General features: G+C 40.5%; 2 protein-coding genes and 1 pseudogene across 2 annotated transcripts in view; 1 reads left to right on the top strand and 2 right to left on the bottom strand.

Annotated features, from left to right (window-relative positions):
• Nucleotides 1-309: 309 nt before the first annotated feature.
• The window catches only part of LOC138051663 (uncharacterized protein YdhS-like), a 34314-nt pseudogene continuing 9623 nt past the window's right edge, over nt 310-25000 (bottom strand).
• LOC138053299 (uncharacterized) lies at nt 15173-15838 on the bottom strand. The gene has a single exon (XM_068899953.1). It carries the CDS (start codon nt 15836-15838, stop codon nt 15173-15175), a length of 666 nt encoding a protein of 221 aa, XP_068756054.1.
• LOC138053300 (uncharacterized) overlaps nt 20593-25000 on the top strand; it is a 5556-nt gene continuing 1148 nt past the window's right edge. The window contains exon 1 of the mRNA XM_068899954.1: nt 20593-25000. This exon is cut by the window's right edge and continues 1148 nt beyond it. Coding sequence (XP_068756055.1) covers nt 20593-25000 — 4408 coding nt within the window.

Raw genomic sequence — 25000 nt, forward strand, 5'->3', positions numbered from 1 at the left:
GTTTCTCGCTGGAAGTGTGATCGTCAACACCGGATGCAATGAAACATTGTTCACATCAGTTGCAGTCGGCATCCAAAGCAACAAGCACAAATAATCAGGCAATTAGTATATTGCAGTGCTGCATCTTAGATTCTCCGACAATGGTCTAAAAAAGGAAAGTTCGACTTTGAACAGATAAAAGAAACTGAATTGTACAAACTGCAAAGCCCCCTTCCTCCCCCTCCCCCCGGCTCCGCCGTGCCTGTAGTTTTTACTTTCCAAATCAATGTCAAAATATGTCATACGCAAGCTTGCTCAGTTCCACAAAACTCAGTTTTATTATTGGTGAGAAAATGAAATGAACAACGAAAATACAAAGGCTTTTACATATTGTAATTGCGATCAGTATTCAAATGCCTCCCCTGTGTTCACTGCTGTCAGCTCGAGCGGAAGACACACATAACATTATTTGAACCAGAATCATCGATTCGACAATTGGCTGTTCGTGATTCCTTGCAATGTAGTTCAAGAAATTATTTCTTCACTTTCCAGAAATGATAATACACTGATTCTGATCATTCTAGTCGTTAAACGCCCTCTGTTCTTCGATGAATCACAATTGAATGATTGCGGTAATTCTCGCTGTTACTCCAAGAGAAGATGTTGTTCAACAACGATCTCCGTTTCCACTCGATAACATGTTGCGAAGAGCAAGTCATACATAAATAATGATAGAAAATGAAATTATAATAAACATAACTTACTTTTACATGGAAAACAGAATTATATAGCCCATTTGATGTCCGATGGAAACAGATTAGTTTGATAGTCACATAATTCGCCATTTTCGGTTACACCGAAAATGGCGACTGAAGTATTGTGGGTGCGCAATGTAAAGTAGGCGACTAGGGTCCTTTAAATATAGACTCGATGCATGTGTGTCCATGCATTCAGATTGAATGGACTATCTTCGTTCTAGTGATCAATATCAAACGCAGCTGTCAATTTTAAGAAATATATATTAATAGCGACTGATTCCCTATGGTAGCGTGTAGAGTTAACATATATAATCGTTGTACAGGACTACCGTAGACGTCGTGCAGGCCCAACTTATAATTATCTCAAAACTTAAGTTCTAGAAACGCGAAAACGCCAATTTTAGCCACAAGATTTCAGTCAGATAACCGATTAACAACTTCAGTGGAAGTTTATCCTATATATTTTTAAGTCAGAACAGATGCCTATCTAGACTGAAGGCTTGATAGAAGTCATTTATTTGTTTACTTAGAGACTCGTTAAAATTGAAAGACAAGACTTTGAAATGTCCAATAATATTCATTTTCAAAGGTGCTTGACATTTCGCTTTTGTCGTTACACAGAAAAGTGCATCAACATTATACTCATGTCGTTACTTTAATCCGGAAATTCTAAATCCGTGAAGAAAACTAGAGAAACCTACTGTAGGTTTGCCCCTTCTGCTGACCATCCGACCAGATAATGGGGAGATTACGCAAGAACGACGACGACCACTACGAAAACGCTACAAAACAATGGGTTTAATGGGCAAAAACAATAGCTCTACACGCCCTGCACATGCGCCTTGCATTTTGGTACATTTCTTTGCCGTCCTCGTCCTGACAAAGACGAGAATTGACCAAATTGCAAGTTGTGTAGAGGACGTGAGAACCTGACAAAATATTTAAATTTAGTTCTCAAGCAACCGCACCGTTCATGCCAGCTTTATTCCTGCAATGTTGATACACACTTTCCATTCCAAACGACTTGGGGTTATAACGAAATTGTTACAGTAACGGGAAATAATATGATCTTTAGACGACATTGTCGTTGGCGGCGTCGTCGTCCTTGCGTAAGCTCCTTAATGTTAGCAACAAAACTGTAAAATAACAAAGCTTGTGAATAAGATCGCTGCAATTTTCAGTATTCCAACCGAAACTGCAAAATTAAACGCCAGATATTTACCGTATATACGTATTGTGGAGATCTATTAGAAGACTTAAAAAGGTTTTGAATTTGAAGTGGAGATATATTAGAATCGATAGGAAGATTTTAGTTCCGGGGGATACCGGTAAAAGCATATTTTAAAATAAAAGCAGAATCCGCATCTCTTAATGTCACAAGCTTAGTCCCAAGGTTTAGGTTTTTTGGACATTCGTTCCACTTGCCCGGCTAAGTCGCCCTTAGTATTCACCAACCATCCGTAAATTGGCGTTGGGTCATGCTCCACTTCATAGTTAACATCACGTTCAAGCACGCCCCTTTTGATAAGGTCTGCTACTGCCCGTTCAGCGGCTGTTGTGACGACACTCATGTCCTGTGGGAATGCCACCTGTCCCATAGTAAAAGGTCCCATGTAATAGATGGGAGGTGAAGGATCTTCAGTTCCAGGAACCAAGGAGAAATTGTTGATATCAATGAGAGCACCAGACGGGCGGAAATAATTGACCCCATTTCTGGTCACAACGTTTGGATGATCCTCATGATGTTGGAACACCTTGGCATTTCGGAAAGGGACCAAAGTCTCTTTGATGAGCTTTGCTTTTCGTAGAGATGTCGTCAAGGGCGAGAAATCTTTCTCGAACGCAGCCTTCTGACCTGTAGCATCGATCATGACGTCATGATGGGCCTCACGAGTGGTATCTCCGTCCGGTTTCCATGACAGTTTAATGCCATTTCCGTCTTTCGCTTCCTCAAATTCATAATTTGTGCCAATCTTTTTCACTTCGAGGTAGCCCTCGTTCATAAGAGCCAGGATCTTTTCAGCATTTCGAACTGGGAAGGAGGTGCAGTTCAGTCTTGATTTCTTCGAACCTGATGCGATCTTCGGCTGAGAAGTAGCTGAATGCCTCGTCAAATACTGCGTACGACTGATAAAAGACATTCTGAAGAAGTACAGGAACGCCAGTTTTCAGGCTCTCTTTCGCTTCTTCGAGTTCTCGGCCTAATCTCTCGACTGGATCAGTTGTTTGCAGTAGCTTCCTCATTTTAGAAACCGCTTCTTCTAACGGCATAGTTTCCCAGCAGTCTGGCAGGTGCGGACGAAGTCGAGGAACTTCATCATAGACCTCTTTCTTTAGGAGATACCAGAAGTCATCTAGTGGAAGAAACCCGTCATTGGCTTCAATGATAGGAATAAAAAATTCAGGTGTTAGGTATTTGTGCTTGAAAATCTTGTTTACAACCGCGCCCATTACTTGAGGGAGAATTGCCTTACGTCCATACATTGTCATCTTGAAATCTTCGGCTCCTTGAAAGGGTACGAACTTCAAGCTGTCCTTGCCGTTTTGATGTATTGACTGGAATGACCCATTCTTTTTACCTAGAGTCAGCACAGCGTCTATTGCCGATAACGAACAGCCAAGCATTCCTGTGTTACCTCCAAGTTTGGTTCTCTTCTCGATGTCTCGTGGTGGAAAGGGTGAAGGAAGCCAGTGTGAAAAATTCGGAAACCTGTTGTAGGCCCAGTGTCCTGTCGCAAGGAACAAGTTTCTAGCAAAGGCTTTACTCTTCCTGTCAAGCTCAAGTTCATACCCATACCTATCTAAAACCTTTTTAGGTTGAACGGAAGTAGCCTTTGTCAGGCGACGAATATCCACTGCCATCACAAACTGATTGAAACGGTTGCTTAAATAGAGACCCACCACAAATCTTGGGAAAGGTTTATTTAACCAGGTTGGATTCTCGCTTGCTTCAATCTTCAGACTCACTCTGTACTCCGGAGGGAGGGAGCGTAACCAAAGGAGAAAATCCGATCTTTCAGGGAATGGTATATAGGTGGCTGTGATCTGGGTGCACCCGCCAGCGATATTAACTGTGTGTTCGGGAATGGTCATGTATTTTGAGTATGGCATTCCGGGTCCTAGGTCTTGACTAGACTCCACCACCAGAATACGGAATGGACCGTGCCCTTTAGGCATCACGTTTAAAGAAATCTGGCCAAGCACAGATGTGCCGTAGGCACCAGCTCCCACTATTGCGATATCATACACTGGGCCAATACCGTTCATCTTTGTTCGTAGTTATACCTGTAAATATCGAAAGCAAAGGGAACGAGAGTCAATTATAAAAGGTGTAGTTTTGTAGGTAGAGGTCGGGCTAGAAGTAAATACTGAGAACAGACAAACGCTGTCTCATGAATGAATTTTGTTCTGCGATAGGAGCTGTACGACAACCGCTTAAAGTAATCATTTTTCTCCTCCTATAGGCAAGTTGGCACTATTCTTGGACCGGTAGGAATGAAGAACATACTGCGGAGACAGGCATGACGAAACAATGCCTTTCGTAAAAGCTATGATTTTACAAACTTAATGTTTCGTCAAGTTGAATACACATCTTCAAAAGTGATTTTATGTCCCTGATTAGCTGCTACATTCAATGACAAATTCATTTGGGGCACTTATATTCAATTGAGACAATTTCACAGTCTTGGACATTCACACTCCTGCCCACCATTCAATGGTGGGCTGAAATGTAAGATTTTCCACACAGGATGACTCCTGACTGACCTTAAGAAGGCCTTCGATACGGTGGACCACCCTATTCTTCTTTCAAAATTACAAGCTTATGATATTCAGGGTTCCTTTACCAATGGTTCTGTTGTTATTTAAAGAACCAAACCCAAATGTGCCTAGTAAACGGTAATAAATCATCCAAAATGTTCCTTCGCTGTGGTGGTCCACAGGGAACGATCCTGGGGTCCCTTTTACTTTTATTATATATAAATGATCTGCCTAATTGTCTCCAACATTCCCAATCAACGATGTACGCCGATGATACTGGTATTACTTTTGCTGGTAGCGATGTTGATGAAATAAATAGTTGTATTAATGTCGATCTGGAGAGAATTCGTGTGTGGCTTTAATTGCAGCCAACAAACTAACTTTATATAAGACAAAGACTGAATTGCTACCGATTGGTCCCAAGCAAAGGTTATTACATTTTACATGAAATCCCATTGCCGCAATCAACTAGTTTCCGATAAAGCAAGGCTCGACTGTCACATCCTTAGGTGTACATATTGACAAAAATCTTACTTAGGAGTGTCATATCAACGCGCTTCCTAAAAGGTTGCTTCTGGTATAACGGCATTAAACGTATTAGGTACTCGGTCCCATATAAGACTCTACTCTCCATTTACAATTCACTAGTCCAACCGCATCTCGATTACTGTAGCTCGGTGTGGGGATCCTGTTCTAAGAGTCTTTCTCAAAAGTTACAAAAATTGCAAAATCGAGCAGCACGCGTCATTACGTTTTCAAATTACGATCGTAGTACTGATGAATTGTTGCGTATGGTAAACTGGGTTAAACTAGACCGTCAACGCCTTGTTAATAAATCAATTTTGATGTATAAGATTGTAAATAATATGGTTCCGGACTATCTTAGTTCGTACTTTGTCTTCCGTTCTGATACTTCAACTTATAATAATTATAACCTAACCAAGTTACTGTACGCTTGCCATCCCTCAGCCCCGCATTAATTATTGTAAAAGAAGTCTGCCCTATATATAGCGGAGCTGTATTGTGGAATAGTCTGCCCTTGGATATTCGGCAGTCGCTCTCTCTTAATGAATTTAAATCTAAGTTGAAGAACTATCATTTTAATAGTAGTCTTATGCATGTTTTTATTTTGCTTTTATACACGGCTTCCTTGTAAAGCAAGTTTCCTATCATCTCTTTTATTGTAGTATTTGTAATTTAATTTAGCTAGGTAGTTAGATTTATTTAATTTATTATTGTAAAGTTCTGAAGGAAATTTCGTGTCTAAATAAAGATTTTACCTTTATATTTTACCTTACCTGGCTGAACTAGCTTTTACACAACATTGAATAGGGGTGAGCGGGGTGGGGTAAACTCGTTGAATTAGTCTAAGAGATAAGATCAAGTGGAAAATTCTATCAAGAGGCATGTCTGTTCCACCTAATTGATTGTAGCCTTCATTTTACATTCAAATTTATCTGTGTAAATTTACTTTACAGGTTTTTTAATGACACTTCTAATAACAACAGAATCATTTTGATCTTGGCCACCTGAAGTTTTCAGGTGCCTACAAGAGACAAATTGCTTAAATTGTCCAGCTAATTGCGAGGTTCATTTAGTCTCATCCATCTATGCCAACATTTCAAATATATACATTTCTTTCCTTTCACGAGAACGCATGAGGCCAACAAATTCAACTCCTCCCAAATGTGTGGTTTGATAGCTTAGTTGAGTGAAGTGGAGTGGAGTAGAGTAGACCTTATTTAACGTCGATAACTCGTAACAGTAACTTTTAATTACTGACAAACCTGAGGTCGACGGTGCGCTCATTTTACTCCCCCCTCTCCATCAGTGCTCCGTTTTACGGGTATTTAAAGCTACTAGCTACACGGAAAGGAAAGGAGTCGAAACAAGGATGCGAGATCCGGGAATCGAACTCAGGACCACTTGCACCAAGGCCGCGCACTAACCGACTGTGCCATCCTTGCTCCTATCCTTGCTAGTGCATTGCACCGGCATCGCAGGGATCATAGGCTCGATTCGTTGGAGCTACCTTAACTTTTCAGGTGTCTGTAAGAGACAATGGCTCAAATTGTCCAGATAAGTGCGAGGTTCATTTCTCTCGTTTGTCTATGTCCGCACATTAAGTAATGATCAGCTCATTTTTTTCAGTGAAGCCTCGATTTTCCTCTTGCACTCATGTGAAGATCAGATATTCCGAAAACATTTCCATGGCAAGTGTGGCAAAGGAAACAATTAAATTCATCTCATTACTGACACGATACATTAATATATCACTTTTCGCGAGAAATCGTACGCGGATATCAGTCAGAGGTGAGTTGTATTCCCTTTCAGAGACAGAAACATTTTGGTAAGCTTTCCTTGTGAGATACCTAGTTCGTTTAAGGACATATAATCTTCCTTTTTTGCGACGAGCGGGCCACAAAATCATTATTAGAAGGTATAAAAACGTTCTTAATAATCACATCGAAGTCACTGGAAAACTAGCAAATAAATGTACCGTATTAAAAGAAATTTTCGCGGCACGTTAATTTCGCAAAATTTCGCGATATTAACAAAATCGCGAAATTAAAGTAACGCGAACAGTAAGTGTCGCGAACATAACATGTGTTAATGACCAAGAACAAGTTTATTACCGTACTGAAACGTTTACAAAATCACATTTTTTCCTGTTCTGAGGCAATGTCTTGGTCATCATCATCGCTACTGCCGTCTATCACCATCACAGGCGGCTATTCTCTTGTACAGTCTTCAACTGGCTCCCGGTAATGCTCTTCCACCAGCTGCTTAAATCTCTCACTGGCCTCCATGTTATTTGAATATGTTTCCATTAGAACGATCGCCTCTGCTGGAATTTCCAAATCCCCTTGTTTATGAATGTCGAATTTTGAAACCAATATATGCAACTTGGTTGGTGGAAATATCACAGTATAACTTTTTCACCAGCGCACAAGGGAGGGCTCATGTCTTGAAAGGATGGGAAAAGGTGGGAATAAAGGGTATATTAACTGGAAGGGAAATATTACTGCCAGTGTTTTATTGCCAATGAAATGTTAATTGTGTACTACTCAAAAACGCGAAATTAAAGTGATCAGTATATGTAATTAATAGGACTACATGCTGACCAATTTGGAAATAATTGGATGAGAAAAATTTTGCACTTTTGCAATTTGGCAGTCCGAGGAAATTTTTGAATTCGATTATTTCCAAATTGGACAAGCATGTAGTCCTGCATGTAGTTCTTAGGATCTTAAGTATTGTCCCGTGGAAGGAATATTTTGTTTCTTTCAGTTTAAAGTTAAACCCACGGAAAGGGCAAAACTGAAGACGGTTATTACACATACAATGATTTTATAATTTTAAAATCCAGCGGAGAAGTCCACACAGCCTATTGTCCTTGGAAGGGGGGAAGCGATGGCTGTTGTAGACATGTTGCAGCTGTCTTGTTTGATCTACAGTCAACTGTTAGTAACAATTTGAAGTCTACCTGTACTTCTGGTAAATGTGAATGGAAAAGACGATCTGCAAACAACGAGTATGCAGTTCCTTTGAAAGATTTAAAAATTGTTAAGGCACAGTTTGGCAAGATTGAGACTGACCTGGTAAAGCCACAGATAATTTTGCACCTGGCCATTCATCCTTTGATGCCAGCTCACTGAAAGAAAAGCTGAGACAAGGACTTAAGGGTGTATACCCCCAATCCTTAGCTCTACAGTTTTTGCCGAAGCCTGTGATTGCAGAAATCCCTGAGGATCAAGTAGCTAAGCATATAGCTAATTACTTGAATGTTGAAAGATATAGTACTCAGATATTTTCAAGTGTGAAAAAGCTATAAACAGTGAGAAAGTTTCTTACCAGACAGTACAGTCATTTATGGATTTCTTTTCCATCAATGAAAGCCAGTGTGATATTATCTGTGCAAAAAGTGGTTATCTGGGAAAAAGAGCCAGTTCTCGTTTAATTAACGTGCTGGGCGCATAACAGCATCTAACTTTTATAAAGATTGTCACATGAGAGAAACCGTTACAACTGACAAAACAAATACTGTTCAACTTCTTATGAACTATGGCCCTATGAAACATATTCCAGAACAGTTAGAGTGGGGTCACCAGAAAGATATCGCTTCGTCAGAATTGTATTTTGAAAAGCTGAGTTCCAAACACCAGGAACTGTCAGTTGTTGAATGTGGTCTGGCTATTAATCAGAGATGGCCCTTCCTTGGGGCTGACCCAGATCACATTCGCAGTTGCAAATGACAAAACTGTGGTGGAATGCAAAAGCCTATTTTCAAAAAGAAATCTTTTGCCTGGAATTGCAGCATCAGAAATGTTTATCAAAACCACTAGAGGCTTCCAGCTCAAGGAAGAAACATCTTGGTATTACCAGATACAAGGCCAGATGGCCATTACTTGAATTCATCACACTGATTTGGTTATGTACACAAATAAGGGTATCCTGGTTGCCCAGTAGAATTCAATCAGCAGTTTTGCCTTAGAATGCTAGAAAAGCTACACTTGTTTTATGAAAAGTGTATGGTACCTGAGCTTCTTACTGGAAGAATTTTTTTATTTTTTTTATTATTATTATTTTTTTATTTAAACATATTTATATACATGTTTGCCCCAAGAGCTAAATGAGCTCATCACGGGGGGCTTACACCAAAATTCTAATTACCACATAAAAAAAAACAAACGGCAGGAAGAATTTTACAAAGTCTCAAGCCATAAATGCTGTGTACTGTAATTATTTGTGTTTGTTGCAGGGTGTAATGGCATTCATTTTAAAATGATTTCAACCTTGTCTGTTCTTTAATTGTCGTTTTTAAACTGATGATAATGTGAAGGAGTTCAGCCCTTGTTCTAATCCATTTAATTTGAGTAAAATTAACAAAATCAAATTTTATTCAACATTTCATTGTTCTAATCATATCACTTGCATGGATACTAGAAAATTTATTCTCAGCTTTTTTAGAAAAGGGAGGTATATTCTTGGTCAATAAATCCCGTACACTGAGTCTCCTCAGTTCCTCCAACAGGTCAATCTACTGACTTTCTTGTGTAATTTTCCTGTCACTTGTGCTTCCAGTCCAAAATTTAGACAGGAAACTGAAGTATCCTGAAGGAGTGATCCCAACTAATGCCTTTATAGTGTTACCCGTACGAAAATTCTGGGCGAGACGCGGGCGAGATTCGGGCCGTAAAAAGTCTCGCTGATGAGCGATACAGAGCGTGACGATAATCAGCCTGACAGAAGCGATGAAGATTGAACGATAAATGAGCGAGAATGGAGCGGGATTATTTGTACTACTCTGACATTTGGACGATATTCTGAGCGATAAACGGGCGAGATTCAGGTCATAAAAAAACAAAAAAATCACGCTAATGAATAATACATTTTTATGGGCGTGACGTTAGTTTATGGCTTATAATTTCGGGTGTTACGAAGACTGAGACGTAAGACCTGGTCTTAGCTTTCGTAGTACGAAAACAACAACCCCGCTCTTAGTTTTCGCAGTACGAAAAGTAAGACCCTTTGTTAATAGCGGTAATTACGGGAAAGAAACCCGGGAAAACGTACCGCTACTCAGAGATTTGGGCGCTGTATGTTGTTTTCTCACCGTTAAGTTTAAACAGACACAACGCCATGAGAAGCTTGAATGTTGCGCGACAGAAAAAAAAGTGGCATTTATGGCACGGAAACTAAAGATAGGGTCTTTTGGATAACGAGAAACTCAGTCTGTTAACCCTTTGGTTATAGCAGGAGTCCATGTCTTGGTTGTAACCACTAAAACTATGATACACGTATTTTTCTGTCAGTACACATCTTCCAATTTCAAAACAAGTCCACAATTTATCCGTACGTCACGCAAAGAGTAAACGGATGCCCGTAGATGGTCAATTTTATTATGATACCTAATGGGGGATTGAATAGCTTTACATGTAAAACATAAGTGATTTTCTGTAAGTTTCTCCGTATTTGTCTGACTCACAAGCTTATTTCTCAGCTTATTACAATGAGGATATGAGGTATCATCTGTCAGGGGGTGAGGGTACATCGCGCTATCCTGGTACTTTGACGCATTATTTATAAAAAACATTGAAATCAGTATAAACAGAAACAAAACAGGCCTACTTTAATAGTGCCATTATAAATTATAAACAAAAAAATCCCCTGCCACTCCCCCCACCCCCATAGACAGTACCAGTGTTTTTTGTTTGCGTGACTTACGGCGAAATTGTGGAGTTGTTTTGATACAGAATATTATAAAACATGGACTGGATTGGTAAAACATGGATTTGTAAAATGTCGATTTGTATAACATGGATTGGTGAAACATGGATTTGTAAAAGGAAGATTTGTAAAACATGGATTTGTAAAACTAGGATTTGAGAAAGGTGGATTTATAGTAGCCTGCGTAGCAAGCGTTCCTGTTCGACAAAAGAGCTTCGAAAGGATTTTCTGCAAACTGGCGGCGCGGAAGTTGGGGCAAGAGACTGAGGGAACGCTTGCAAGAAGACCCCCTATTTTTGAAAAACGCCCACCTATTAATGGTTGACTTGACACCTGCTGATTGGCGTCTTATTAACGAATTAGCCAATAACAGATAACCATGTTAACACATGTTTACTTCTGTCAAAACAAACCGAGCCACTACCGGGCGATCAACCTTAATTTTAAAGTTAAATTTGTAACGGCAGCTTCTCAGCTGGGTACGACTGGTTATTTTCTTCCGAGAATTTGTTTAAACCATCGAAAAGAAACTTACGGACAAATTCTAGCTGATATTTGCAGAGCGGTTGGAATAGAAGTTATCGAAAACAACAGCCAATTTTCAGAACTTGTATTAAAGCAATCCGTGCGCTCGTAGAATACGAAATTTAGAAACATAACTCGTACAGAGTTCGATGGGTAGTAAGGCCGTTAAATGCAAATCTCCAGCAAAGCTGACATGAAACCATTCAAGACGTTTAAGTTTTAAACTAGCGACGATTTCAGTGCGACTTTCTGGCTATTTCTTGGTGCAGAGTGGTTGACGAAATGGATCGTACTAAATCTCCTGGAAATTACAGGCAAACATCCACGTTAGTTTGATAATCCACTGAACGTTTTTGGTCAAATCGTCACGAAATCGTAGATGAAATAGCATGTAAAAGTGCGTTAAAAAATCGCATGACTGTACAAAGGAGCCGCTTTCTTCTCACAATAAGAGAAGATTTAACAGGATGCGTAGTTGTCTTCATCTTGTCTCAATCCATGATATAGGACTCAAGCTTACAGTAGGCAAGGTAAGCAGAGAATTTGACGAATTTCTACCAGTCTCGGGATCATTTTGGAGTAATTTAAAATTACTAAGAATGATGCTTTTGACTGCGTGATTATGAGGATGGAAAGTGAGGGTGAATGGAATTCTGTCATTCTTATCTTTCTGTGACGTTTGTAGTGACGACTGTCGATCAAATTGTTGGGCGCGATGATGGCCCGCTTTGACCACAGAGACAGGATAGCCACGTTTTTCGAAGAACTGGCACATCTCCTGGAAAATTCGGAGTCATCACTACATAGACGTCGAAGTCTAAGAAATTGAGAATAAGGAATGGAGTTCTTGACATGTGATGGATGTGACGATGAATACAACAAATAACTGTGTGAATCAGTAGGTTTGTAGTGCACACTAGTACATAGCACGTTGCCTCTAATAGAAACTTTGATATCTAGGAAAGCCAATGAAGTTTCCGAAATTTCCCAGGTATATTTAAGAGCCGGATGAAAAGAGTTGACGGAGGTTATAAATTGATCGAGTTCTTCTCTGCTGGATGAAATAGCGCCGATGCAGTCGTCGATGTAGCGGCCGTAGAGTTCAGGTTTGGGGCCGTTGTACTGATTAAAAAATTGGTGTTCAACATATCCTACAAAAAGATTGGCATAGCTAGGTCCCATTCTTGTGCCCATCGCTACACCATTAATTTGTTTGTAATAGTTGCCGGCGAATGAAAAACAGTTAAGCGTTAAAACTAGTTCGGCAAGGCGGAGGAGCGTTTCCGAGCTAGGTTCTTTGACAGTGCGTAGATCGAAAAAGTGTTTAAGTGCTTGAAGACCTTCGCTGTTAGGAATGACTGTGTATAGAGATGTAATGTCCATGGTGAAAATTAGTTTGTCTTGGCCGGAGAAATTGAAATCGCGGAACATTTGTAGTGCGTGTGTACTGTCTTTAATGTATGATGGCAACGATTTGACGATAGGCGTCATAATCCTGTCTAAGTAGTTAGAAATGAGTTCGGTGGGGCAACTACAGGCAGAAACGATAGGTCGACCTGGGTTGTTGGGTTTGTGAATTTTAGGCAAGAAGTAAATGCACGAAGTTCTAGGGGTGTTGATGATGAGATTAGTGGCAGTGTCCGGTAATTCTTGATTAACTATAAGATTTTGAATGGTGTCTTTGACAAGTTTTTGATTGTTGGAAGTGAGATCTTTAGGGATTTTGGCATAAAACGAGGTATCCGAAAGTTGCCGCAAAGCTTCTTTTTGGTAAAGGTCGGACGGCCAAACAAATACCGCGCCGCCTTTGTCGGCCGATTTGACAACTATGTCGTTGCGTTTACTAAGATTTTTAAGCGCCGTCTCGGAAGAGTGGCCTAGCTCGGAAACGCTCGATCTCGCGTCTTAATTTCAGCATCAGATCTCTAAAATGCAAGAGCCCAGGAAATGGGCTAATATTATAACTTCTCTTATTTTAACAGGATAGTTGATAGCTAGAATAGCTTACCAGAGAGTATTCATAATAGCTCTAATTTGAAGACCTTTAGAATTACTTTGATGAAACATTTAACTCAGTCTTAATTTCAGGTAATTACACAAAATAATTTAAATTGTATCATTATTCAATAATAATAATAATAATAATAATGTAATAAAAAATATTTACAAAAATTAAAATATCTCCAAAAGGTAAGAACTATAAATTTACGAGCAATATAGATATTTCTCTGTTAAAACTGTTTTAAAACTTCCAAATAAATAAATAAATAAAATAAAATAGAAAAGTCATTTAATATTAGATCTGGCAAGTTCAACGTCCACATCAATGTCTTTAACATTATTGGTTCGCCTCCTATTTGATCTGGAGCCTCTGAGGCAGAGTAGCGCTGACCTTAAAATAGAGAAAGAAACTTTTCCTCTTATCCACGTCATTGTCTTCGCATAGTCTTCGCCTTTCTTTATGGATATCAGTTCTGCGAGTCGGCTATGATATCTTAAACATTCGCGTCCCATACCTCCTGTTGTGGTGAATACTAATGGCGTAAAGGACGCTTGTTGAACTTCCAGGACTCGTCGTTCATACATTCTTTTCCTCTCGTTTTCATGAAGGCGATACACTTGTTCTGGCGTAAGATCTTTGTATGAGTCAGCGTTTGGATGGCATACTCTTATATCGAAAAAGGTCGACTTTTGTTTCTCCCAAAATCCACGTGCAAGAATGTCGAGGCGGGCGTCGCAGGCCAGGTTTGCACCGCTGTTTAAAGTCTCTCCGTTAATTTCTTGTAGAACTGGTTCTGTTTCTACATCATTGCAGACTAGGTTAAGTAGATCAGCTTCGAGGTCGCGTAACTCGTTGTCACGTTGAATAATAAAGCCACCGCGTTTACAAATCATGGCGTGATTCACACTAAAGCGATCTCCACACACACAAACGGTGGGTGTGCCCGTTATTCCCCAATCATACCTTAGGTGGATAGCATCTTTGAATTCTCTCTTGTTCAGGTCAAAGTCCAAGTCCTTATTGGGAATTACTATTAACCAATTTGATGCTCCCTTCTCTCTAGCTAAACTGACAGCTCTTTTCGTTCTTTCGGGTAGAGAATTCCTCCACTCGTCCGATCGTTTGAGTAATCTTTCCTCCTTTTCTTTCTTTGCCTTTTGTTGTAATGACGTGACTTCAGCTTCGTCAGGCGGTTCATGTAGCTGTGACATAATCCGTTCAGCAAGGGGAGCAGTTACATTAACAGATGCTTGGAATTCGGCATTCGCACTCTGGGTGGAATTCGTAAATCCTAGGCCTCCAAGACGCACTGGAAGTGATAGGATATCCCGCTCAAGCTGTGTGCACTTGTGATCCACCATTGAAGGTATCAGTACATCGGATATCGCGCGTTCAAGAGGCTCTAGAAGGTCTTCGATATTCGGTAGTGTTCTAATAATAATCATAATAATAATTATTATTATTATTATTATTATTATTATTATTATTATTATTATGGGCAGTAAAACGTAAGGATGCCTCCTTAAATGAGATATTGACAAGGCGCAATCGCGTAGCTTATCATTACCATAGCCTAAAATAATTAGTAAAATAAAGAAATTCTTAAATGATATAAGAAACCCAAAAAGCTGTGGGTAAACGTTTGACCAGTTCATAGGTCCTACGCAGTGAGAACTTTATTATTATTATTATTATTATTATTATTATTATTATTATTATTATAGCAGTATAAAGCGTATGAATGCTACTAAAATAAGCTCCATAGGGTGCACCGCGTGACCTGTGTTGCTGACAAGAATTTGCGTAAAAATCTAAATCCCAAGCCTTAAAATCCAAAAGTAAAAGAAATTACAAAATCAAAACTAATCTAAATAAACAGGTTCCCTCTTGAGTAAGTATCATCCGTCCTTGATCAAGTTCAATTGGTTATGACTTTGAAGGTGCGAGCGATGTTTAAGGAGCTCGACAGTACCGCCTTTTGCATCCTCTTCAAAATGTCAAGTGTACGTGAACCGAAGATCCTGTTCATCTGCACTTCACGTTCCTTCGACCAACCACCCAGTACGTCCATGATGACGTTAAGTTGTACGATCTTATAGTTTGGGTAACGCTTGATAAGTTCTAAGCGTAGGAGTCCGTACTTTTCCATCTTTTCAGCCTCTTTCTTCTCGCGGTTGTCAATCCACGGGCAACTCATTTCCACTAACAGTACTTTCTTTTCCTTGTGATCAATAATTCGCGCATCTACTCGATTGGCCCGCACCGTAGTATGCTCTGCATAGACTGGGACATCCCAGAAAGCCTGCGCTTGGGTAGATTCATACAGTGGTTTTGGCTCAATGCGCGAAAACCAAGGTGAGACAGTCTCAAGGTCTCTGAGGATCTCGAAGAACAATACTTTCAGTGCCGCGTTATGTCTCTCCATATACTTGGTCTGCGCTAAAGATGGACACCCGGCTAGCACGTGCGCAATGCATTTCAGGGCTTTCCCACACATCCTGCACATGATGTTTTTCTGGTCAAATGTGCCCGTCTTATAGGCCGAGTAGACTCGTGTTGGTAAGAGCTGTTCGTAAAACTCCATTACTTCTGCAACTGTATGGGTAGGTGCACAACTCCACTCGCTTAGCCAAGCAAAACAGTCTCGTTTACTTAATTGATCATCGTTCCATCTACTACTTACAAGGCGACCCTGCCACTTCTGATCCTGTACTTTGTTTTCTAGCCCAGCACATACAGCTTTTAGTTGCAGCTTTACATGATGACCTGTAATCTTCTTTTCGGGGTTGCTTAGAGAACTGCACGATGACTCAGCAGGCTCCAGAGTCAAAGTTGTCCCCAACTCCTCTGCAAATTTATTCGCGTCTTTTACGAGAGAGGAAATCGTTTCTTCTCTGCTTTCTCTTCAAATGCCCGAACTGTTCTCATCATTGGATCTAAATTGTTATAAAGCTTTATGTCTGCCTCGATTTTACTCAGCTTATATTCTTGCTCAACAGACTTCATGCCGCGCCCACCTGCCACTCTTGGAAAGTAGAACAAGGCAATGGAGCTGAGGGGGTGCCTACCGCCATTTTCACTGACTACCTTTTTCGTCTCTCTGTCAATCTCTCTCAGCTCAGTCAAAGGCCAGTGCTGCGTCCACATCAGGTAGGTTAAGACAGGCAAGGCGAACTGGTTCGTGGCCCTAACATGGTTCTCATCAGATAGAGGGCTTGTCCAGATCACTGAGAGCCTCTGTAAGTATACCTTTGCTGCAACTGCAAGTGCTAACTTCTCGTCTTGCAAGGTCGATTCACTCACACCCAAGAACTTATAGCTGGAACCAGTTTTAAGGCTCTGCACTAGGGTGGACTCGTCCAGCTTGAGATCTGCAGAATTCTCAATTTGCTTTCCTTTCCTAATATGGATGACACTACATTTCTTGGGGTTCCAATGTAGCCCAATGTCTAGGATGGCATCGCTAGTAGCTCGTAACACTGTATTGAGCTTTAACTCGGAAGCTGCGAATACCTTGAGATCGTCCACGTATAAAAAGTAGGTAACTTTGGACTCCAGTTGTTTGGAGAGACGATATCCCTGAGTAGCTGAGGGAACCAGACGACCGGGTTTAGACACAACGTAAACAACCGAGGGCACAGGGCGTCTCCCTGTGGAAGGCAGGATGATGGACCGAGATGTTTCGCGCCCTTGCTTCGTGAATGTTGTGAATCCTTGTGTTCCAGCTAGCACTCAAGTTCCTAATCGCTCTACAGATCCATGAGGGGAACCGATGAAGTGCCATGATCTCATTTAGCCAGTCGTGATCGATAGAATCGTAAGCCTTTTTAACATCAACCCAGGCCATACCCAGGTTACGTTTATTACGATAGCAATCGAGTGTTACCATTATATCAATAAGCAGGTTATCTGTAGTTCCACTACTCCCAGCCTTAGCAACTCTCTGCCCATTCTCCATTAGCTCATGAACATCGCGATGACTGTCCATTGGTCCTTGGACACATGAAGTAAACCACTTATAGAGGTTGTTGAGACAAGTTATTGGCCTTTGGTTCTCGGAGGAAAACTCTCCCGGTTTTGGGAGCAGACTTGTTTTGCCTTCAGCAAACCACTGAGGATATTCTTCATCGCGCTTCGAGATAGCCACAAATGCGTCTGTAATCCGAGCATGAAGAGATGTCGCCTTTTTCCACCAGAAATTTACGATTCTGTCAGGTCCAGGTGCGCTAAAATCTCTCTTCCCGAGAATGACCTTAGTTACGTTTGAAGTCTCCAACTCTTAATCCTCCTCAGAGGGAGGAGGTAGGCGTCTGGCGACCGCTTCCTTAATGTCCCTCAACCATTCAGCATCTTTATTTCCAGTCCCTCTCGTCGCCTAAAGACTCCGCCAAAAACTGCTTGCTGCTTCAATATCCTCGAAACATTCTCCGTTACCATGGTGACCGTTGTTCTCCAATTCTCTGTACCTTGAGCGTTCATCTTTGTCGTCTTCGCGTATCGCTGAGAACTTTGCATAGACTTGTTTTGTATGTTGAGTGAACTGTTGGTTTAGCGACCTCGCCTCTGCATGTTTCACCTTACGAGTTCGCTGTGCTTTTAACTTCCTTAACTGTGATTTCTTCTTTTCCATATAGCTTACTAGCTCGGCAGATGATATTACTTTGCACTCTTGCAATAGAATAACTCTATTTCTTTTCCCTTTCTTTGTCAACTTTCTGTTCTCTCGCAGCCTCTCCAACACCGCTTTTGCCATAGCTATTTTCTTGCGAATATCCACTGCTAGCTCTTGCTCTAATCGCTGCCATTTTTCCTTGGCTCCCCTTGGGTTCTCGGTTTTTTTCCATCCTTTCAGGAGTAAAGAAGCAGCAACAGTCAGGGGCGGACTTGGGGGGGGGGGGGAAGGGGGGCCCGAGGGGGCCGCGGCCCCCCCCTTTCAGTTCGTCGGAGATATATTTTTTTGTCAAAATATACAATAATTTTATAATTTTGTAAGCAGTCTGTTGTAGCTTTTGATTTTTTTAGCTAAAGCATGATTTTTCGCTAATAGTATGACCAAAGTTGTGCGAAAAAGCTTTCAACGTTACCGGCGTTAATATTATCCTTTTGAAATGACGAAGAAGACTAGATGAGAATTCCTTGTCTACAGTCAACCTATTTTACAGAGACTGTAACAACGTAAAATCTTTATGTCTATATATATAATTATATATATTTTGGTTAGGTACAAATAGAATATCATTGTGACACGTACGTGCTTATGTACTGTTCCATCAAATCATGAACCCTGTGTTCATTGTTGCCTTTTACACTGCCAAGCATCTTTTTGGATTCAGAGTAGGACTTAGCCGTTCGTTACAGGGTTCGACATTGGATGTTATTGAGGCATACAGGCATATTAACGTGGTGAAAGATCAGCTGGCAGATACACGCAAGGATGCAAAAACAGTGTTTGCGCATTCAGTGCATGAAAAGATTCAGAAAATGGCTAAGAAAGCAGACGTAAAGATCGCCATCCTGCGCACTAGTGGTATACAGACACACATTCGTTTCTTCCAAGGCTGTTGTGACTTTGGAGCGAAGAGTCATAAACCATGCATCATTATAACCACAACTTATAATTTTATTCAATATGGAATCCTGATATTTTACTTTCCAGATTGCAACAGATTGCATGTAAAAGCACTCAAATTTTCAAAATTTTCTGGGGGCATGCCCCCAGACAGACCCCCCTAGAAAGTAGCGCCGAAGGCGCTACTGAGGCGCGCTGATTAGTATTCTTGTTCGGCCCCAACTTCCAAAAAATGCTAGATCCGCCCCTGACAGTTGAATACAACGTGCAATCAGCTAGCCATAAATAACCAAACGGGTCATCAATAGGTGAAACAGAGTTCTGGCTCATTAACTGCGAAACAGCTTTGTTGAAGTTATCAATGTCATTCCTAGACGGCTTTTGTTTGGTCCTGGTGTCAATCTCACGACCGGCGTAATCACCTGGCTGCGTGTTTACCGATCGGAATAAATGAGTAGACCTTTCTATAAGCATGATTGCTCCCTCAGACAATGGGCTATTATTTGGTCCCATGGGGTTTTCTTGGCGTACGTTCTCACTATGCAAATCCCCTTCATTCTCTAGATTAGCATTGTGCTCCGTATCAATGTTGTAAACAACAATACTCCGGGTTTCGCTTTCCGCAATTAGAATGTTATTACATGTTATTATTCGTGCATACGCACGAAACTCAGAGTCGCAAGGAATCTTGTGTATTTTCATTTAGTCATTTAATTCTATATACCGCTCTACACAAACGTGTATTGAGCACTCTTTAGCAGTGTTTGCTACAGTTTCTTATTATCATTATTATTATTATTATTATTATTATTATTATTATTATTATTATTATTTCGCAGTGTATATCCAGGTGATCTGCCTCGTATGGGATGGGACTTTTTTGTGGATCATCCTTATGGCACTATATTTTCCTTTTTTACTTTTCCTTTCCTTTGTAATGTGTTGCGATTAAATAGTAATAAATATAATGAATAAATAAATAAATAAATAAACAAGCGTATCCGTGGAATGAACAAACAGTAACACAAATTGTCCAGTTACAGTGAACTACAACTACGGGTAAACTTTGGAAAACGGCGAGAGATTACCAGAAAGATAAATCTGTAATTTAACTAGAAGTTATTTATTGTAAAAACAGTTGTTAACCCTTTATGACCCGAGGGGGCTAACAGATGATTTGACTGCTAAGAATGGGCACATTTATCTTGAGTGAGTTCGTATTTACTATCTTGCTACTATAAACAATGATTATTATTGTTATTATTATTATTATTATTATTATTATTATTATTATTATTATTATTATTATTGTCATAGATTGGTGTCACCAGCTCGATTGTGATCGGCTATAAGCACGCAGCTAATTCTTGTTTGTTTTGTTGCTCTTACGTCCTACCTACAGACAATAGATTTGATATATGTAGAATTGACGTCATACCTACAGACAATACTTTTATGCATGCAGAAGTGACCTTACCTAACACACTGTATCGTCATTGATTATAATTTCACATAATTACGTGCACATAACGTGACAAACGATAATTGCCTAATTACTAATTGACACAGAAACAACTGTGATAAGACAGCATCTGAAGGCCATCGGATTTCGAACTACATACCACATACTACATATTGTATTGACTGACCACTGCTTCAATTATGCGTTACACTTCTGCTACCAAACGGAATAAAGTTGTTTGAAACCGATCGCTTATTGAATATTGGTATACACCGATACATTCGAAATCCGTGAGAATCCTCCAGGAATGGCAGAAGAGGCGAAGAGAGAGGAAGCGAAGAGAATTAGGACATCAGCCAAGGCAAGATTCACAAGGAAACGAAATGAATTCTTTAAGTCCGTCGATGAAAACAAAGGCATGGAAGCAGTTAAAAGAACCTTTGCGGACTTACATGAAGCTTGGAATATCGTCGAAGGTACGCATGATATTTACATGATACACTTAGCCGAAGACGAAATAGAGCAGAACGAAGCATGGATAAACGAATTGCAAGAATTATACGAAGAAGCAGCGACTACTCACACGCAGTACGTCAACGACCACACCTTACACGAGCAGAAACGAGTGGAAGAATTTCACAAACAGGAATCAATGAGACTGGAACAAGAAAAACTCAGACGACTATTGGAACAATTTCGTATAAAAAAGAAGTCCATGAAAACTATCTTTGACACATTAGTGAAACACGCCTACGATGCAATGGCATCCCAAAATGCCCCCGAAGCTTTGCGCAAAACCGAAAGGGATTTAGATATCGCGCTCGCGGATTGTAAGGCATTACATAACACAATGCTCGAGCTACTTGACAACGAAGACGTTGAAAAGGAAATCGAATGGATTCGAAACATGCACGCGCGCCATCAAGAGATCAGTAGCCGCATCGAAGCATTTATCTCGGTTAAAATAAACGATAGCAAGGCAAAAGACAAAAGCAATCCGCTACAACTTGAAAAAATCAAGATGCCGTCATTTCACGGAAACGTAAGAAATTATCCACAATTCAAAACAGATTTTGAAAAACAAGTCATGCCGTCAATTAATGCCGAGAACGCATCATATGTTCTTCGATCATGTCTTGGAAAGGAACCAGCCGATACGGTAAAAAGCGTCGATGATGAAATTATTGCGATGTGGAAGAGACTGGACGAAAAATACGGCGATCCTGCAAAGGTTGCTGACGTCGTAATGTGCGCCATTCAAAACATAAAACCTATCAGAGAAGGCGAAAACAAAAAATTCGTCGAATTTATCAATGTCATCGACGACGGTTACCGAGACTTGAGAAGATTAGGTCTAGCGAAAGAAATAACCACAACCAGTTCTGTTAGCATAATAGAAAGAAAATTGCCAAATGATATTAAAAGAGAATGGGCGAAACTGGTAAGCGTCGAACACAGTACCATCGATAAAAGAGACAAGTTTCCAAGTCTGTTAAGATTTCTCCTTGAGCAAAAACAAGCAATAGAATACGAGAACGCAGAACTACGCTCAAACAGCAACGTTCCAGTAAGGGGTTCGCTTCATTATCTAGAGAAAAAGGATGACAAAGTCGCCTTCCCAGAAGGACAAGGTACATCCCGCTATAAGCGAAACAAATGCCTATACCATGAAGGTGCTAATCACTGGACTAATGAATGCAGGCTTTATCTCTCAAAACCAATACAAGAAAGGCGTGACACATTAAAGGAAAGGGGAGCATGCTGGTCCTGCTTAAAACGGGGTCACAGAACTCAAGACTGTAGAGGTAAGAAACCATGTGGCGTTAACGACTGCAATAGGTTTCACCACAAAACACTACATGAAGAAGAACAGGACAAAAAATCACCAACTAACATTGTTTCCGTAAGCGGTACTGCAAGTGTGTGTAATAACGAAATTGAAACGTGCTTACTCCAAATACAGAAGATACCTACAAAGAATGGATTTGCAAACGTTTTGTGGGACACGGGAGCGTCATTATGTTTTATCACAAATGCAAAGGCAAGAGCTGAAAACCTCAAGGGTATCAAGGCACAACTATCAATTATCAAAGTAGGTGGCGAAAGTGAAACCGTGGACACTTTTAAGTACAAGCTCCCACTTATTGACAAACAGGGCAAAGCAATCGTGTTCGACGTTTACGGAATCGACAAGATAACCTCCCCCATTCCATCAATCGACATACAGGGGATCTCTAAACTATTCAAAGACGTACACGAGGAAGATTTAATAAGGCCCACCGGAGAGGTTGATACCTTGATAGGTTATGAATACGCAGACTTCCACCCCTTAAAGGAACAAAGTTCTGGACATCTACTTTTATTGAGAAATCAGTTCGGACGATGTATCGGTGGAACACACCCAGTTCTTAAAGGAACCAACGAAAAGTCCCTCATTGGAACAACGTACGCCCATCATGTCAAGATGGTAAGAATCGAAGACCTCTACAACATGGAGAATCTCGGAATACAATGTAAGCCTCGCTGCGGTGGATGCAAGTGCGGGAGATGCTCACTGGGTAGCAATGCCTACACAATCAAGGAAGAAAAGGAGTTAGCATTAATTGAGAAAAATTTGAGCCATGACGCAAAAGAAAAATTCTGGACTGCAGAATATCCTTGGATCAGAGATCCTTTTGATCTCCCAGACAACAGAAGAGCAGCATTCGGCATGCTAATATCAACCGAAAAACGACTTTCTAAAAATAAGAAACACGCTGAAACCTATCAACAACAAATACAGGACATGATAGATAGAGATGTAGTTCGCAAACTAACACAAGAAGAATTGCGGAAATACAAAGGACCTGCTCACTACATTTCACATCACGAAGTGCTGAAACCAGACTCCAAGTCTACACCAGTAAGAATTGTCTTTAACAGCAGTGCCAATTACATGGGTCATGTAGTAAACGAATATTGGGCTAAGGGACCCGACCTTTTAAACAGTCTCCTAGGAATACTTATCCGATTTAGAGAGAATGAAATAGCATTCATAGGCGATATCAAGAAAATGTACCACACAGTCGGAACGGGAGTGTTAGAACAACACACGCACCGCTTCCTCTGGAGAGATGTGCATGTAACTAGGGAACCAGACACATATGTTATTCAGAGGGTTTCTTTTGGAGATAAACCCTCTGGAACTATAGCAACTGTAGCACTACGAAAAACAGCAGACATGGCTAAAGAAAATTACTCGCAAGCATCTGAGTTCCTCGTAAACAATACATACATGGATGATATCATCAATAGCGTTGACAACGTTGAAAGTGCCAAAAACCTCACAAATGAAATGGAAACCATCTTGAGTTACGGAAACTTCAAAATAAAGGAATGGATATATTCACATGACAAGACTGCTCCAGACCAGGATCTTATACCAACTAACACGAAAACAGCACACGAGAAAGTGCTTGGTATTGTATGGAATCCAATTACGGATAATTTCTGCTTCAAAATCAATCTAAATGTGACACCCAAAGGCAAGAAACGACGCCCCAAACAAAATCAAGATACGACTACTAATACTTCCAAGATTTTAACGAAGAGGATAATTCTATCACAAGTAAATGGTGTTTATGATCCACTCGGATTAGCAAGTCCTCTGACCGTCAGGGCAAAGATTCTCATGAGACGGTTGTGGCTTCACAACACAAAATTGGAATGGGATGATCCTATACCCGACGAAGATCACCAGAACTGGGCTAACTTCTTCCAAGATCTGAGTAAGATGGAAAAGATTAAAGTGAATCGATGCACTAAACCTAAAGAAGCAACGGGAGATCCAATCCTCGTGATATTCAGCGACGGATCTAATGATGCATATGGCGCATGTGCGTATGCTAGATGGAGACTTCTTAATGGAGACCACGCAACCAACCTCATCTTGTCCAAAAACCGCCTCGCACCTTCCAAGAAACTATCGATCGACCGGATAGAGCTCTGTGGTGCAGTGTTAAATAAAAGATTAAAAACCATAATAACAGAACAATGCAGATACCGTTTCGAAAAATGTTACCACATCACTGATTCTCAAATCGTTCACTCCATGATCCAAAAAGAATCCTATGGATTCAATACCTTTGCCGCAGTGCGGATAGGGGAAATCCAAGAGGGAACCAATGCGAAAGACTGGTACTGGACCGCAAGCGAATTTAACATAGCTGATTTGTTAACAAGAGGAAGTAAACCAAACGATATCCACATAAACAGTGCATGGCAAATGGGCCCGAACTTCCTTCAACTACACGAATCTGAATGGCCAATTACGAATACATACTCGGAACAAAAGGTTCCCATCAATACGATTAAACTGGAGCTATCTTCACCAGCTGTTCAAACTAACACAGAAGATACACTCGCGTCGAGGATAAACATCGAGAAATATTCAGATTATAAAAAATTGCTACGAATTACAGCCCGAATTTTGGCCATGTACAAGAAAGAAGTGAAGCCAACAGTGAGAAATGCAACACGAACGCTAACAGCAGATGACATCAACAAGTCCGAACGTTTCTGGATTCTGGAATCACAAAGTTTGATGCAAAAGGATATCCAATCGGGTAAATACAAGCGGCTCTGCCCTCGCAAACGAGACGACGGAATTTACGTTGTTGGGGGACGTGCTAGAGGATGGGTGGAAATGAGTTATAATAAAAGCGAAATCGTCTTAC

The sequence above is a fragment of the Montipora capricornis genome, chromosome 6 (assembly GCF_036669925.1).
Source record: "Montipora capricornis isolate CH-2021 chromosome 6, ASM3666992v2, whole genome shotgun sequence".
NCBI classification, from domain to species: Eukaryota; Metazoa; Cnidaria; class Anthozoa; order Scleractinia; family Acroporidae; genus Montipora; species Montipora capricornis.

What these genes read in the sequence shown, in the direction of transcription:
- LOC138053299 (XM_068899953.1), bottom strand. Translation starts at nt 15,838, where the DNA reads ATGGAGTTTTACGAACAGCTCTTACCAACACGAGTCTACTCGGCCTAT.